Below are 18,095 nucleotides of genomic sequence, written 5' to 3'. Positions count from 1 at the left end.
TGCGCCCCGCCGTGGTCCCAAATCGCGCGCCAGTCTTGCCCCGCCGCCGGCGGTGCGCAGGCGAGCTCTGAGGCATTTGCGTCTCGCGTCGGAGGTGACGCATATTTGCCTCCCGCGTCGGAGGCGACACATATAGAGTTGGTCTCTTGTATTTGTGTCTAAGTGAAGTTGTCAGGGGCACTAATTTCTCAATACATGTTATTTACAGAATCGCTAAATGAGTTAGCTAGGCTATAGCCCACTATAGCCTTTCTTAGCCTCTACAAACACCAACCGCTAAATGCCTTAACCCGCTATTTTAATCACTAGGCGGAGGGCAGCGGTGGTAGCCCTGCACCGGGACATAACCCGGCAAGACAGCGAAGAAAGATGGAGTCCCAAAGCCACTTCCTGTTAAAAAAAACTGCATTGGTGATCTACTAGATCTTTCTAAACCACGTGGGATGGGAGATCGGGGAGCTAGAGGGCAGAGAGTGCTCTGGTGTTACTGACCTTTGCGAGGGGTCTCGTCGGCGAATACATGCTGCTCGCAGTTCCATCAAATGATGGAATCGGATGGTGGCTAGAGGGATGAGAGGACTAGGGTTCGTCAAAAGGAAGAGAGAGCATTGTGAGACATTCTTATTGAGTCGAGTTCCAATCTAAATGGGCCCTCCGCCTTTAGGTGGGCCGTGTATTTCTTATTTGCAATCGTTGCCTGAGACGCTGCCTGAATCAATAAATGTAAGACCTCGTTTAGATTTGGGATATAGAAGATTTTAAATACATAGATAGATGGCATGCTAGAGAAATTCTTAAAACCCAAAGTATATAAAGTATGTAAATGACAAAATCCAAGAGTAGAATCGACCACGTAAAACTAAGCCAATCCAAAACGAAAGTAAAAAAACATGCATACACATATACTCATCAAGTCAAAAATTATGTTTATAGTCCCTCCGTTTCAAATTATAGGTCATTTTGACTTTTCTAGATTCATAGATATTACTATGCATTTAGATATACATTATGTCTAGGTGCATAACATGAAAAATAGAAAAACTATTGGTCAAAGATAGAAAATTTTAAATTTTGATATAAGTGTACGCCTTATAAACATGAAAGAAGGGGGGTATATATCTATTATTTTTTATTTTTTTCTCGAATACGAAAGGTCATCTTCGTAGTATAGAAGAGAATGAAGTTTTTACCCGACGCGATCCATCATGACATGATGGCTGCCATCATGATGTTAGTAACTGATTCAATGAAACGGAATCTGTTCTGTCTATACAGTATGCGTGATTATTTTATCCTCATCCCACACCTGAACTATGTGCCTAATCCAACCAATTCTCCATCTTCATTTTTTCTCTATCCTTGTTTTTGCTCCAACTTTCTCCTTCCTACTAGTAGTTTTAAGAGCATGGCTAATAGTCCCAGCCGGTGAACATCAGCACAGTGCGGCGGGCCCTACTGTTGCAACCCTGCTCAGCCAATCACTGCCCGCGCAGCGCATCTCCGCCCGCTGAAGCCGGCGTTTTGCGAGCCGCTCGCTGCTTTCTCTTTCCTCCTCCCACGTCGGACGTCGCCCGCTCTCAGCCGGCCATTATACCTGCTCTAACCGGAAGCGTTGCTGCGGAAAGCATGGCACCGATGGACCTCGAGCGCCGTACTAGAACTACTTTATAATTGCATCTAATCCTAACCCTTTGACCAGAGGCGTGGAGGTTGATGGGCACACCGCACAACGGGCAAGATCCGATATGTTCGCTGCTAGAACACCCGCGTCGTGGACCTCATTCAGTTTGTGCAGGCCACGTTCGAGAGATGTCTGCAGCTCCGATCCATCTGCTGCTGATGGCTGTCTCTCTCTTTTTTCTTTTTTTTTGAAAGAATGATGGCTAGCTCATGGCTCATGGGATGGAGCTGAGACTGCAATCACCGACACCCGCTAATCCTGCACGGCTGCCCACATGAGTGTGCAAGAGCTGGGGCACTTGGATCAATTCTGTTCAAACTTCACACATGGTTGTCTTAAACGGACGGAGTGGAGAATCCAAGCCTCTCGGCGAGTCCCCAGACGAGAATCGCGGCACTCCCCAGCTGGATGCATGCTCCGTCCCCAGCTAGCCACTGCTCAATGGTTGATCAATCACGAACGTGGCGATAACACTGGGAGGGGGGAAAAAGCAGCGTGCCTAGCATTCCAAGATCGATCTGCAGCGGTGGCGGTGCGCTGCAAATATTTAAGCACTCACACACGGCACAGCTTTCGATCGCACAGCACGAGACCACCACAGAGCCCCAAAGCAGCAGCCGGTCCATGATGTCGCCGCTCAAGCCGGCGGCGCTGCTGCTCGCCGTCTCGCTCTGCTGCCTCTCGGCGCTGCTGCCGTGGCGCGCGGCGGCGAGCTACGGCGGCAAGCCCCTGGTGACCGCCATCACCAAGGACGCGGCCACCAAGCTGTACACGGCCCCGCTCAAGGACACCCGCCCGCTCGTCCTCGACCTCTCCGGCCCGCTCATCTGGTCCACCTGCCCGCCCAAGCACCCGAGCTTCGAGTGCCACCACCACGTGTGCGCGCACGCGCACAGCTACCACCCGCCGGACTGCCCGCGCACCGGCCACGGCGTCACCGACGAGGACGACCCGTTCCGCTGCAAGTGCACGGCGCACCCCTACAACCCCTTCGCGCGCAAGGCCGGCTCGGGCGACCTCACGCGCGTCACCGTCACCGCCAACGACACCGACGGCGAGAACCCGCTCCACCCGGTCTCCTTCCCCGCCGTCGCCGCCTGCGCGCCGCAGTCGCTGCTCGCCAAGCTCCCGGCCGGGGCGGTCGGCGTCGCGGGGCTCGCGCGCTCCAGGGTGGCGCTGCCCACGCAGGTGTCGCGCGCGCAGAAGGTCGCCAACAAGTTCGCGCTCTGCCTCCCGAGCGGCGGCCAGGGCGTGGCCATCTTCGGCGGCGGGCCGCTCTTCCTCCTCCCGCCAGGGCGCCCGGACGTGACGACGACGCTGGCCGGGACCACCCCGCTGCGCAGGAACCCGGCGCTCCCCGGCTACTTCATCTCGGCCACGGGCGTCGCCGTTAACCAGGAACAGGTGCAGCCGGCGGGGCCGCTCGTCGTCGGGCTGAGCTCGCGGGTCCCGTACACGGAGCTCCGGGCCGACGTGTACGGTCCGTTCGTGAAGGCGTTCGACAAGGCCACGGCGGAGAGGAAGCGCGTGACGCCGGCGGCGGCGCCGTTCGAGCTGTGCTACGACTCGCGGGAGCTGGGGTCGACGCGGCTCGGCTACGCCGTGCCGCAGGTGGACCTGATGCTGGAGGGCGGCGCCAACTGGACGGTGTTCGGCGGCAACTCCATGGTGCAGGTCGACGACAACACGGCCTGCTTCGGCTTCGTCAGGATGGCCGGGGTGGAGAAGGGGGCGCCGGCGGTGTTGATCGGAGGGTTCCAGATGGAGAACAACCTGCTGGTGTTCGACGAGGAGAAGCAGCAGCTCGGCTTCAGTAGCCTGCTCTTCGGTAGGCAGACGACGTGCAGCAACTTCAACTTCACGCTCGCCGCTTAGAGTGTTCATGTCTGGCAGTTTGTATCAGTGTTCATTCTTTTCCTTCGATTTTGAGATTTGCGAGCTTGTTCTTTTGTGTTAAAACATAAACATTCGTTAAATAATGAAGGCGGGATTGTTTAGAGCGTCCAGAAAATAAGTATCGCTGGTGCATGGTTTTGGTTTGCAGAGTTCCGATGCCGATCGAAGAAACACGATTTAGAATTTTAGATAGAGGGCCTTTCAGTAATAATCAAATCACCAGTCAGCTCCTCTCGCCAATCTCGAGGAAAGTCAACAACTTGGTCTCAGGTAAATGAAGTCAACGAGCTTCAGCAGTTTCCTTGATTACCAACAAAATTAGGGCAAGTATGAGTCGGTTGTTTCGCGAGACAACCAGCTCTTTCTCTCACCCTGCTCTCTCTCCTCTACATAAAAAATCCTATATAGCATTGCATAAGACAACCTTCAAGACTACTACTGACGTGTAGCAATTTATCAGCCCTTAGGCCTTCCGCAGTGTGCTATGGGAGTGATGCCCAAAAGTAGAGAGAGAGAGTGTGTGTTTAGGCGGCACTCCCAACATTGCAGGTAGTAGTGCTAGGTAGGAGTGATTCTTGTGAAACAGTGAAGCGGTGAATGTAGATTCACCGGTGCCCAACTCATAGAATAATATAAATTCACTGTAGCGATTTTTCCTCCCGCGAAAGGAGAAGAATGGAGGGAGATGTATTTTATTAGATGCGGGTACCGGCGATGGCAGATGGCATCGGTGCCAAAATTTTCTGACACTGCAGCTTCACGGGCATCGTTGTTGTGTCCTGTTCTCTGGGCCCACTTTTTTTAGGCAACGCTTCACCACTGCGGAAGGACTTAAGAGCATCTCCAAGAGCTTTTCCAAAATCTATATTCTAATTATTATTTGGAGAGTCATTTGAGTGAAAATTGTTTTTCATATCTTTGTCTTTTCCAACAGCTCTTCTTTATCTTATTTGTAGTCTAGAGAGCCATCTGTACTCTCCATCTTTGGATAATATAAAATCCGAAATAGAGGATATCTATCTTTGGATATTCATTTGAAGAGCCTGTTGGAGGCTAATTTTTCATCAAAATCTCTATTTCTATAAATTAGAGAAGATATAAAGAGTTTCTTGGAGATGCTCTAAGCCAAGCATCCTCTATCACTCACTATTTAAGCAACCAAGTTGTGCACCAAATCTAATCGCAGGCTGCTAAACCAACCAGAAAAAGAAAATGTCGCAACGCCAATCCTTCCTCGTCGCCGTCTCGCTCTGCCTCCTCCTGGCGGCGTCCTTCTCCCCATGCACGTTAGCAGGAGGCGGCGGCAAGCCCCTCATCACGCCCATCACTAAGGACGCGTCCACCTCGCTCTACACCGCGCCCCTCGAGGGCGGCCGCCCGCTCGTCCTCGACCTCTCCGGCTCGCTCGTCCGGTCGACGTGCGTCACGTGCGACGCCTCGCACCCAACGCTCGAGCCCTACGAGCGCGAGTGCGCGGACGCCAACCGCTACACGCGCCCGCGCTGCTGGGCGTACGCCGCCGGCTCCGACGACGGCGCCAGCAACGGCCGCAGCAAGTGCGCGGCGCACCCGTACAACCCCGTCGCCGGCAGGTGCGCGTCCGGGGACCTGACGCGCGCCGCGCTCTCGGCCAGCGCCACCGACGGCAAGAACCCGCTATACCCGGTCTCCTTCCCCGCGGTCGCCTCCTGCGCGCCGGAGTCCCTCCTCGACAAGCTCCCGGCCGGCGCGGCCGGCGTCGCGGGGCTCGCGCCGTCAGACCTCGCGCTCCCGGCGCAGATCGCGACCACGCAGGGCGTCGCCAGGAAGTTGGCGCTGTGCCTCCCGAGCGGCGGCCAGGGCGTGGCCATCTTCGGCGGGGGGACCGCTCTTCCTCCTCCCGCCATGGCGGCCGGAGATCACGTCGGCCATGGAGTTCACTCCGCTCCGCAGGTACCAGGAACAGCCCGGGTACTACATCTGGATCAAGGGCATCAACGTCAACCAAAACCCGGTGCCTCTCGGTTACTACGGCGGCCCGCTCGTCGTCGGCTTCTCCACCACCACCCCGTACACGGCGCTCCGGGCCGACGTGTACCGCCCGTTCGTGCAGGCGTTCGACAACGCCTCGACGTCCGGGTTCGGCATGCAGCGCGTCGCCCCGGTGGCGCCGTTCGAGATGTGCTACAACAGGAGCACGCTCTGGTCGACCCGGATCGGCTACGCCGCGCCGCAGATCGACCTGATCATGGAAGATGGCACCAGGTACGGGGTGTTCGGGGCCAACTCGCTGGTGCAGGTGGACGACGGCACGGTGTGCCTCGCGTTCGTGGAGATGAAGGCGGGGGAGGTCGGGTACGAGCACTACGGCCAGCAGGCGCCGGCGATGGTGATGGGAGGGTACCAGATGGAGAACAACCTGCTGGTGTTTGACGAGGAGCAGCAGCAGCTCGGCCTCAGCACCCTGCTGCTGTTCAGGCAGACGACGTGCAGCAACTTCAACTTCACCATGGCTGCCTAGTGAACTCTTAAGTGCTGTGTGCTTGAGTGCATCAGATCGATGATCTTGCCTTGGGTTCATGGGTTGCCAAGAGTTTGCCCGCTGAATAAGGTCAACTAGCAAGGTGGCCAGCGTAAATAGTGCGGGTACCTAGTTCTTGCTTTTAATATTTAGGATTTTTTTATTTCAAAGTAATAGTTGCAAAAAGTTTGTTTAGATATATAATTATAAGTCCATTGTACTAAAATTACAGACACAGGTGTGGTGTTTTTACATGACTTAAGAGAGAAATGAACCTTATATACAGAAATATGTCTTTTGGGTATTTACTGAAAGTAAGGCTAAATATTTACTTTTTTCAGATTACATAATACGACTCAGACACTCACAAATGCATGCACACTCACCCTTATGTACGCACGAACGCAAACCCTACCCCTATGAGCATCTTTAAAGACCAAGCTGGCAAACACTTGTGACATGAGTAAAATGTTTTAGTTATTATGCATGATAAATTATCTCTAGATTTTTATAAACAGATTTAGGTATTTTGTGCTAAAAGTAAAAATATACTTTATTTTCTTTGTCCTTCAATCACCCATTAATATAGCCCTATATATGCATACTCCCATATTATCTTAGGTATAGCTATACAATGATCATGGAAGATGCACCATTATGGTGCAGCACATCGTTCCCTTTAGTTGAACCCTACCTGTGGTTTGCTACAGACTGCATGCATGTTAAACAGCAATTTACTTACATGTTTTGTTCTAGATCGCGTTGGCCCTCTACCACGATTGCATCAATTTTTTTCTCTCCTAAATTTTTTAATCTCAGCTATCAACTAATCACAATGCTTCTCATTGTCGCTAGTGGTGATACCATACTTTAATAATAGCAACAGTGTAGTTTGCGCAAGGTAATGCTCAACCTAGTGAATGGGTTGAGATCATATTGTGGGTCACCATCATGCTATCATTGCCATGCTCTAATTTCATACTCTTATTGTCGGTGTCCTGACCCAACCAGTGATGATGCTGCGTGTTTCCTCGTCCCAGATGTTGATGCAAGAGGCAATACAGTAACACACGGGTTTATCCTGGTTCCGGCCATGGGGCCGTACGTCCAGCAAAGGGGTGTGCGAGGGCACTGTACTATCTTGCACCGGAGGTGCCTGTAGTAGGGGGTACAGGCGAGGCGAGAGAGGGAGGGAAGCTCCCAGGTCTCTGTTAGAGAAGGAGTTGATTGAGGCGAGTGCCAATATCGGGTGCTCAGTGATGCTGAGTGTTGCGTTCTATCGAATGGGTCTGACCGCGACCCCCTTAAAGGAAGCCCGCCTCCTCCTTTTATAGACACAAGGAGTGACAGTGTACATGCACAGGGGATCGTGGAAGTCATCGTCTTTTCCCTGAATCGCGGGGGGTGCAGTGGTCGAGCACTGTGGGAAGTACACTGTGGGGCATGGCGTCGGGCGTGGCAGTCGTCCTGGGCATCGTCCTCGGCCTTGCGGAGATCGCGCCGGCATCCTGTCAACCCCAGCAGGCAGCGTGGTCGTCGCTGTAGGGTGTACCGTCTTCCAGGTGTGGCGTGGCGGCATTCCATGTGCCCTGCAGGCCAGGGTCTTACATATATATATGTGCGCCAGCGGTAGTGGGGCACGTGGCGGTCCCGGGCCCCCCTGGGCGGAGCGCTAGCGCGTGCGCTGAGGGGGTCCGGGAGTCACGTGGAGGTCCCGGACCCCTCGAGGGGGGAGGTCCGGGCCTCCGGCTGCTAGTGCTGAGCATCCTTCCTTGGAGGACACGTGACAACGCCGGATCCCTTCCCGAGCAGGGGACGGGTCCGGGGCCGTTGGTGTGGTGAGGTGGAGTCCGGACACCAGGAGTTGGCAGAATAATAACGGGAGCTGTACCGAGCACGTCTCGTACCGCATCGCAGGTTCCCACAGTGTTGCCACAACGTCCGGGATGGCGGAGCAGTGACCGAAGTTGGCGGACGGGACTTCGGTCACAGCCACTGTGGGGAATGGCGGCCTGACGCCATCTGACCTGGGCGCTGTGGATGAGTGGTTGGCATTTAATGCCTCCGTACGACGGGTGGGTGAACGGAAGGACTGTTTGTCCTTTTCGTCGAGGGGTGGCCTCGAGCGAGACGGAGACGATTCGCCCCGCTCGAGGGTAGGTTCGCTACCCTCGAGCGAGGCGGAGACAATTCACCTCCCCGAGGGTAGGCTCGCTACCCTCGAGCAAGGCGGAGACGCGGGGCGCGGTCGAGGGTCTCGATGGGAGCCCTCGAGCGAGACGGAGGTCACCCTGCGGGTCCGAGGGGGGTGCGGATGGACCGCACTGAGTACGTGGGCCGCGTATTGGGCTTCTTTGAGTCCTTTCCTTTCTTCCAGATTGGAAGAGGGCTGTAGGCCTTCGTGGGCCTGGTTGCCCAACATGTATTTGCGTTTTTTATGGTGATTTTAATACCCTGATTAGGGTGCCCCTAATCGTGGTCCCCGACAGTAGCCCCCGAGGCTTTGGTCGAGTCAGGGGATTCGGCCAAAGGGTATTTTGGCGATTTTGCCCTTGACGTGATCCATCGGTGCTGTGCTCCCGCCAGGCGCACACAGGTGCCGGTGAATGTGACAACTCGTCGGTCAGGGCAGTGCGCCTGTGTTTTACCCACGCCTTTCCACTTGCAGCGGCTGAGGGACATCTCGCGCAAAAAGAGCGCCGAGATGACCCGGCTGTACTCCCAGGTGCGCTGGCTTGGGCAGCACAATGCTGGCTTGGTGCTCCAGAATATCGACGCCAACACCAAGATGACGGATCTGTGGGCGCGTCAGCAGGCGCTAGAGGAGGAGTTGGCGCGGACCACCGGCGAGCGTGACGTCCAGAGGGACGCAGCGGGGCAGAAGGCTCAGGAAGCCGAGGCGCAAACCGCCAAGCTGCAGCGTACTAGGACAGCGCTCGAGCAGAAGGAAGCCGAGCTCCAGCGCAAGGAGGCCGAGCTCCATTGCGAGAAGGCGACCGTCGCCACGCTCACCGGGACCCTCGAGGAGAAGGGCAAAGCCCTCGAGGAAAATGAGGTGGCCATCCGAAATGCGGAGGCCGTCCTCAAGGAGAAGGAGAACTCCTTGTCCTCGCTCGAGGAGGCCGCCTGAGTCTAGCAGGAGGAGGCGCAGAAGAATATCGCGGGTGTGTGCTCGAAATTTCGCTGTTGTTGGGTTCTAATTTTTCGCAGCTTATCTTGGTTCCTTTGATCAGAGCTGAGGCAGAGAGTGCCAGACGAGACTGCGGCGAAGGAGGCGGTCAACACCGCGCTCATGGCAGCGCCGGCGGAGTACACTAACCTGGAGCGGACCGCTGTGAGCGTGTGCCAGGAGCTCGAGGGGGAGGGCGCTGTGTCTGGTAGCTCGGTGATCATTCGCCTGCGAGCGCTAGGTGGCCGGATCACTGAGCATGCCAAGAGCACCTTCTACCTCGGTGTCCTACGAGCCCTCGCCGTGGCCTCGACGCACTATATCATGGACCTCCAGAGCGTGCCGTCGGGGTACGTCGTTCCCAACGACATCGATGCGGACGCCGCGTCAGCCATCATGGACGACGCCGCCGCAGCCGCCGAGGTGTTCGCCACAGTCCTGGTCGGGAAGTTCAAAGCTAACATCCCCCCGATAGCCGAATTCGATGCTGTTGAAGACCCGCAAAGGGGGGATGATAACCTGTAGGGAGACTGGGCCTCGGAGCCCATGTAATGAATTAGTACATGTCGTAATTGTACTTGTGAATTAAGAAATTCGTTATCATAAATCGACAGTGTGGCCCATCGAGGCCTTGTGCATTCGAGCCCTCATTTTCTTTACTCTACTTCCGTGTTCTCGTATGCAACTTTGGTAAACTTCTGCGAGAAATTACGCATTCATAAGCGACTTAGGCGTGGGGTGGTGAGGGGGGTGCCATATCTCGGAGGCGTAGGCGGCCCCACGACTCGGCCGGCCCCGTACCGTAGTTGCTTATGCCTCGCGTCTATTTTTTCCAAATGTACGAGAAACTTAGAGACGGAAATTTTTTTAAAAAAGGTTGGCGATTTTTAGGGACGTTCGGGGGTTCCCCCCATAGTAGCCCCCGAGAGAGGCTTGGCTTTGCCGAGGGTAAAGTCAGGCGTACCTCAGTGTTCGTGCGCATCCGAGCCCCTGAGGGTCCGGAAGGTTCCTAAAAAATAAACAAGTAAAGCGTACTCCTTTATTATTTCGGGAAATCGAAAATGCGAGTACAAACGATGTACAAATAGCTCGGAACTCTAAGGATAGAAGCGACGTAGCTGCTGTATGTTCCAAGCATTGGTGAAGACTTCGCCATTTTTGTTTGCCAGGTTGTACGTGCCGGGCTTGAGCACCTCGGCGATGATGTATGGGCCTTCCCACGGTGGTGAGAGCTTGTGGCGGCCCCTGTTGTCCTGTCGAAGCCTCAGCACCAAGTCCCCTTTGTTGAGGTCTCGGCGCTAAACTATCTGCGCTTGATATCTTCGCAAAGACTGCTGGTAGTGCGCAGAGTGTAAGAGCGCCACGTCTCGAGCCTCGTCCACTTGATCCAGCGAGTCTTCGCGGGCTCGCTGGTTCTGCTGCTCTTGATAGGTATTGAGCCTTAGTGACCCGTACTCCAGGTCCGTGGGGAGTATGGCCTCGGCGCCATAGACGAGGAAGAATGGGATAAAGCCCGTGGCTCTACTTGGGGTCGTCCTCAGGCTCCAAATAACTGAGGGGTAGCTCTGTGAGCCACCTCCGGCCAAACTTGTTCAGCTTGTTGAAGATCCTTGGTTTCAGTCCTTGGAGGATCATGCCATTAGCACGCTCCACTTGCCCGTTCATCTGTGGGTGCGCCACAGCCGACCAGACCACACGTATGTGGTAGCTGTCGCAGAACGCCAAGAACTTCTTGCCTGTGAACAGGGTGCCGTTATCGGTGATGATCGAGTTCGGGACTCTGAACCTGAAGACAATGTCAGTAAAGAACAGAACGGCTTGCTCGGATTTAATCTTGCCGATGGGTCGAGCCTCGATCCACTTGGAGAATTTGTCGATTGCTACCAACAAGTGGATGAAGCCTCCGGGCGCCTTCTGCAGCGGGCCGACGAGGTCCAGCCCCCACACGGCAAATGGCCACGTGATGGGGATGGTCTGCAGAGCGTGGGCTGGGAGGTGCATCTTTCGAGCGTAGAATTGGCAACCCTCGCAGGTCCGCACGACGTCGGTAGCGTCGGTGACCGCGGTGGGCCAGTAAAAGCCTTGTCGAAACGCATTACCCACGAGGGTGCGCGGCGCGGCGTGATGACCGCAGGTGCCAGCGTGGATGTCACGGATCAGCTCCTTGCCCTCGGAGATGGGGATGCATCACTGCAAGACGCCCGAGGGACTGCGCTTGTACACCTCGTCGTCGATTAGGGCGAAGGACTTGGCCCGCCTAGCGAGGCACCGAGCCTGAGCGCGGTCCGAGGGTAGGATCCCTCGAATCATCCAGTCGAGGTACTGGGTGCGCCAATCTTGCGGAGTGCGGGCCTCGTCGATCTCCATTGCTTCGGCCTCGTCCGTGGACGAGGTCTCGAAGTCAATGTCCATGGGCTCAGCCTCGTCCGCTGGGGGGTTCCCGCCGGAGGGCCCAGCGTTCGAGGGGCCTGGCTCTGCCGGATCCTTGAATTCAACGGAGGGCTTGGTGATGTCGCGAGCGAAGATGTTCGGGGGGGCGGTGGTCCGCCCTGACGCGATCTTGGCTAGTTCGTCGGCATCCTCGTTGTACTTGCGCAGGACATGATTGAGTTCTAGGCTGTCGAACTTGTCTTCGAGGTGGCATACTGCAAGGCATACTGCTTTGCAGTATGCCTCCATCTTCGGGTCGTGGCAGCTAGACTCCTTCATCACTTGGTCGATGACGAGTTGAGAGTCACCGCGTACGTCGAGGCGTTTGACGCCAAGCTCGATGGCGATGCGGAGGCCACTGAGGAGGGCCTCGTACTCCGCCATATTGTTAGACACAGGGAAGTGCAAGCGTATTACATATCGCATGTGATCTCTGAGGGGTGAGATGAAGAGGAGGCCAGCGCCGGCGCCAGTTTTCATCACCGACCCGTCGAAGTACACGGTCCAGCATTCAACCTGGATTTGTGGTGGGGGTAGCTGAGTGTCCGTCCACTCAGCCACGAAGTCAGCCAAGACTTGGGACTTGATCGCTTTGCAGGGGGCATAGGTGAGAGTTTCTCCCATCAGCTCCACTGACCATTTGGCAATTTTACCCTCGGCTTCCCTGTTGCGGACTATCTCTCCCAGAGGGAAATATGAGACCACGGTGACGAGATGGGCCTCGAAGTAGTGGCGCAGCTTGCGCCGAGCCAAAACCACTGCGTATAGCAGCTTCTGAATCTGTGGATAGCGTGTCCTGGTTTCAGACAACACCTCGCTGATGTAGTACACCGGCCGTTGGATAGGCAGAGCATGGCCCTCCTCTTGTCTTTCGACAACGATCACCGCGCTGACCACTTGGGTCGTCGTGGCTACGTACAGATAGAGGGGCTCGCCATCCACGGGTGGCGTGAGAATGGGGGCGTGAGTGAGCGATGCCTTCAGCCTGTTGAGGGCTTCTTGAGCTTCGGGGGTCCACGTGAAGTGCTCGGTTTTCCTCAGGAGTCGATAAAAGGGGTAAGACTTTCTCGCCGAGACGCGAGATGAATCGGCTGAGGGACGCTAGGCATCCCATGACCCTCTGTACCCCCTTTAGGTCTCGGATCGGTCCCATCCGAGTGATGGCCGAGATTTCTCAGGGTTGGGTTCGATGCCCCGCTGGGAGACAATGAAGCCCAAGAGCATGCCTCGAGGGACTCCGAACACGCACTTCTCGGGGTTGAGTTTTACCCCTTTGGCCCTTAGGCAATCGAATGCGATCCTGAGATCGGCAACTAGGTCGTCCGCCTTCCTGGATTTTACAACGATGTCGTCGACATATGCCTCTACATTCTGCCCGAGATGGTCCCCGAAAACGTGGAGCATACACCGCTGATATGTAGCTCCGGCGTTTTTGAGGCCAAAGGGCATCGTGACGCAGCAGTACATGCCGAAAGGTGTGATAAAAGAAGTCGCGAGCTGGTCGGACTCTTTCATCTTGATTTGGTGTTAACCGGAGTAAGCATCAAGAAAGGATAAAAGTTCGCATCCCGCAGTTGAATCTACGATTTGATCAATGCGCGGCAAAGGAAAGGGAACCTTTGGACATACTTTATTTAAACAAGTGTAGTCTACGCACATCCGCCAACTCCCATTCTTTTTCTTCACTAATACAAGATTAGCTAGCCACTCAAGATGGAATACTTCCTTGATGAATCTGGCTGCCAGAAGTTTATGTAGCTCCTCGCCGATCGCCCGGTGCTTGAGCTCGTCGAAACATCGCAGGCGCTGCTTCACCGGCTTGGAGTTGGGTCGGATATCAAGGGAGTGCTCGGCGACCTCCCTCGATATGCCAGGCATGTCCGAGGGGCTCCACGCAAAGATGTCTGCGTTGGCGCGGAGAAAGTCGACGAGCACCACTTCCTATTTGCTGTCGAGGGTGGCGCTGACCTGCAACGCCTTGTCGTCGGAGCGATTCAGGTCGAGGGGCACCTTCTTGATACCCTCGGCGAGTTCGAAGCTGCCCACGTGTTGGTGAGTGGAGTCCAAGGCCTCGCTTGCCATTTTGTCGAGGGTGGCTGCGAGGGCCTCGTCCTCCGCTTGAGCCACCGTGTGCTCAACGCACTCGACATCGCACTCGTAGGCGTGCTCGAACGAAGAGCCGATAGTGACGACACCATTCGGACCCGGCATCTTCAGCTTGAGGTAGGTGTAGTTGGGGATGGCCATGAACTTGGCGTAATAGGGACGACCAAGAATGGCGTGATAGGATCCCCGAAGCCCCACCATCTCAAAGGTGAGTACTTCCATGCGGAAGTTGGCTGCCGTGCCGAAGCGGACGGGTAGATCGATCTGGCCGAGGGGTTGGACTCGCTTCCCCGGCGCAACGCCATGAAATGGCGACTTGCTGGGGCGAAGCTTGTTCAATACAATCCCCATGAGCTCCAAGGTGTGGGCGTACATGATGTTGAGGCTGCTGCCTCCGTCCATGAGCACCTTGGAGAAGCGGGTGTTGCCGATGATGGGTTCGACAACAAGCGGGTACCGTCCCGGGTGTGGGACGTAGTCGGGGTGGTCCTCGCAGCCAAAGGAAATGGTGTCCTTCGACCAGTCGAGGTAGGATGGCGTGGCCTTGGTGACGGAGAAGACTTCCCGGCGCTCACGCTTGCGCTGCCGAGAGGTCATGTTCGTCGTTGGTCCTCCAAAGATGAAGAAGGAGTTCTCCACCGGGGGGAACTCGTCATCTCCACCTTTGTCGCCCGTATCCTTCTTCTTGTCCTCATCGCGATGCGCGCCGTGGTTGTAGTACTTCCTGAGCATTTCGCACTACTCGAGGGTGTGATTGACTGAGCCCTTGTGGTAAGGGCACGGCTTCTTGAGCATGTCATCGAATAGGCCGCCTCCACCTCGAGGGGGGGCTCGAGGTCTTTTGCGGTCCGGGGCGGTGACGAAGGCCTCGTCGGAGTCTTCCGCCAGTCCCAGTCCACGCTGGATTGGTGGGGACTGCTTCTTCCCTTTCCTTCCCAGCTTTTGTTTCTTAGCGGGGGCGTTGATCTTGGCGTTGCCGCCCTCTGCGGGCGCATCTTCCTTGCGCTTGTTCGGCTTGTCGTCGAAAATGGCACCAACTGCCTCCTCGTCGGCGGCGTAGTTGGTGGCAGCATCGAACAACTCGTTGGTGTTGGTGGGACGGCTTCGCACAAGCTCGTGCACCAAGTTCCTGCACGTCGTGCCCTCGAGGAAGGCGTTGATGACCTCGACGTGGGTGACGCTGGGGAGCTCGGTGCATTGCTTGGAGAAGCGCCGCACGTAGTCACGCAGGGACTCATTGGGCTTCTACCGACACCCTTTGAGGTCCCAGGAGTTCCCTGGGCGCACGTACGTGCCCTGAAAGTTGCCCACGAAGATCTGGACTAAGTCGGCCCAGTTGTGGATCTGCTCCGCGGGCAAGTGCTCGAGCCACGTTCGTGTGGCATCAGCAAGGTGAAGTGGAAGGTTGTGGATGATGACCGCGTCTTCTGTCGCATCGACCAGCTGGCATGCTAGGCGGTAGTCGTTGAGCCAGACTGCGGGATCGGTCTCGCCCGAGTACTTGACGAGGGTGGTGGGCTGTCGAAAGCGTGGGGTAAAAGGAGCGGTTCGAATCTCCCGGTTGAACACACGGGTACCGGAGGCTCCGGTGACTCGCCCCTGTCGTGCTCGGGGTCGAAGCGTCCACCCCGTCGAGGGGTGTACTTCCTGCCGTTGACGATGTAGCGGGCGTTGCCGTCGCCGGCATGCCCGCGCGTGTCGTGGAGTCACTCCCTTTCGGGAGCCTTTCCGATGCGATCGTGCACCGAGGGTGCCTTCGCATCATGTGCTGCGGCTGCCTTTCCCTTCCCTCCTAGTGGAGTGTGCACCAAAACCTCGTGGTCCTGCCGTGCAGTCCCACCGGGCTGCTTCGGGAATATCGAGCGCATGCGAGACGCAGAGCTCTCGGCCTGCTGCACAGCAGCTTGCTCGATGCGCGCCTATGCCTCGCGGCGCAGGTTGCGACCCGGAGTCGTCGACGGCTCGGGCATCGCTTGGAGTAGGTAGGCCGCAGCGACGAGTTTTTCGCCGGCCGTTTTCAGTTCTGAAGGTTTGTCGACGTTGTCATCGGCTAGGATCCGCTCCCGGGCAACGCGTGCCGCCGCCTGGGCATGTGCACCACGCGCGGTGCGCTGTTGCTCGAGTGCGGTGTGCAGCTCCTGAGTCTGCCGACGCTGCTTGTCGAGCTTGGCTTGAAGCTCCTTGATCTGCGCTAGATGTGCCTGCTGCGCCGCCGAGCTTGACGAAGAAGAAGGGGCCGCAGCCGGCACCACTAGTTAGTTTGCCAGCGTGTCTGCCCCGCCGTTCCCGTCATCACCCGGAGCGTTGTCCTCTTGCCCGTCCACGAGCTGGACCATGAAGCACTCCCGGGCGGGATCGTAATCCCCCTCGCTGGAGTCCTCAGAGCAGGTGAGGTAGTAAGCCGCCGCGAGTTGGAACGAACGGAAAGCGTCGGGGTCGCGGACCCCGGAGTAGTCCTCAGCCTCCTCGGTCGTGAAGTTGTCCATGAAGAAGCTGATGTCGTCGGCGATCGAGCTCGCCGTCTCAGGGTAGGAGTCGTTAGGAGACGATGCGATGAGGTTGCGGATTGACAGGAGGTGATGACCCGGCAGATCCTCATACTCGGTGAAGTTGGTGCTGGACGAAGAGGCGTAGGAGGCAGCGTTGCGCATCCCGAAGGGGAAGGGCGACGCCGCAGTCGTGCCCCCCCTGGGAGGCACTAGGGCTACAGTCGATGATGGTGCCGGCGTAGCTGACGCCGAAGCATGTGATGACGAAGCGGTGGCCCCGTCGACCGCGACGCTGAGCTGTGACATGTCAACCTCTACCCATGTGGGGGAGCTGAGGCGTGCCGCCCGGCACCACTCCACGCGCGCTTGTCGCGAGTGCTGGCCCGAGCGCCTGTTGCGCCGGGCTGGAGAAGTCGGAGTGTTAGGGTTGCGTCTGGGTGGGAGGAGCTCCATGAGGAAACCGTTGCCGGTTGCTCTGAACTCAAGACTCCTGAACCAGATCACGTATCCTGCTGGGAGCGGATCCGAGACGCCCATGGGGAATGGATTGGATCTGCTCGCCATCCCTGGAGATCAAATGGGAACAAAAGAGAAAATGTCACGCAGCGCCCCCTACATGGCGCGCCAACTGTCGGTGTCGTGACCCGGCGGTCTGGACCCAACTAGTGATGATGTTGCGTGTTTTCTCGTCCCAGATGTTGATGCAAGAGGCAATACAGTAACACATGGGTTTATCCTGGTTCCGGCCGTGGGGCCGTACGTTGAGCAAAGGGGTGTGCGAGGGCACTGTACTATCTTACACCGGAGGTGCCTGTAGTAGGGGGTACATGCGAGGCGAGAGAGGGAGGGAAGCTCCCAGGTCTCTGCTAGAGAAGGAGTTGATTGAGGCGAGTGCCAATATCGGGTGCTCAGTGGTGCTGAGTGTTGCGTTCTATCGAATGGGTCTGACCGCGACCCCCTTAAAGGAAGCCCGTCTCCTCCTTTTATAGACACAAGGAGGGACAGGGTACATGCACAGGGGATCGTGGAAGTCGTCGTCTTTTCCCCGAATCGCAGGGGTGCAGTGGTCGAGCACTGTGGGAAGTACACTGTGGGGCATGGCGTCGGGCGTGGCAGTCGTCCTGGGCATCGTCCTCGGCCTTGTGGAGATCGCGCCAGCGTCCTGTCAGCCCCAGCAGGCAGCGTGGTCGTCGCTGTAGGGTGTACCGTCTTCCAGGGGTGGCGTGGCGGCGTTCCGTGTGCCCTGCAGGCCAGGGTCTTGCATATATATGTGCGCCAGCGGTAGTGGGGCACGTGGTGGTCCCGGGCCCCCCTGGGCGGAGCGCTAGCGCGTGCGCTGAGGGGGTCCGGGAGTCACGTGGAGGTCCCGGACCCCTCGAGGGGGAGGTCCGGGCCTCCGGCTGCTAGTGCTGAGCATCCTTCCTTGGGGGACACGTGGGAACGCCGGATCCCTTCTCGAGCAGGGGACGGGTCCGGGGCCGTTGGTGTGGTGAGGTGGAGTCCAGACAGCAGGAGTTGGCAGAATAGTAACGAGAGCTGTGCCGAGCACGTCCCGTACCGCGTCGCAGGTTCCCACAGTGTTGCCACAGCATCCGGGATGGCGGAGCAGTGATCGGAGTTGGCGGACGGGACTCCGGTCACAGCCACTGTGGGGAATGGCGGTCTGACGCCATCTGACCTGGGCGCTGTGGAGGAGTGGTTGGCATTTAGTGCCTCCGTACGACGGGCGGGTGAGCGGAAGGACTATTTGGCCTTTTCGTCGAGGGGTGGCCTCGAGCAAGACGGAGACGATTCGCCTCCCCGAGGGTAGGCTCGCTACCCTCG

General features: G+C 57.0%; 1 protein-coding gene and 1 pseudogene across 1 annotated transcript; both read left to right on the top strand.

The window, feature by feature from the left end:
* Window positions 1–2,083: 2,083 nt before the first annotated feature.
* LOC120674435 (chitinase CLP-like) lies at window positions 2,084–3,681 on the top strand. Its single transcript, XM_039955621.1, has one exon. The coding sequence runs from the start codon at window positions 2,306–2,308 to the stop codon at window positions 3,554–3,556; it is 1,251 nt and encodes a 416-aa protein (XP_039811555.1). The 5' UTR covers window positions 2,084–2,305; the 3' UTR covers window positions 3,557–3,681.
* A 1,108-nt stretch (window positions 3,682–4,789) lies between these two features.
* Window positions 4,790–6,077, top strand: LOC120675125 (annotated as a pseudogene).
* The last annotated feature ends 12,018 nt before the right edge of the window (window positions 6,078–18,095 follow it).

Source organism: Panicum virgatum, chromosome 5N, assembly GCF_016808335.1.
Source record: "Panicum virgatum strain AP13 chromosome 5N, P.virgatum_v5, whole genome shotgun sequence".
Taxonomy (NCBI): Eukaryota; Viridiplantae; Streptophyta; class Magnoliopsida; order Poales; family Poaceae; genus Panicum; species Panicum virgatum.
Note: the sequence above shows the minus strand (reverse complement) of the source record. Positions and strands in the feature narration are given on the sequence as shown.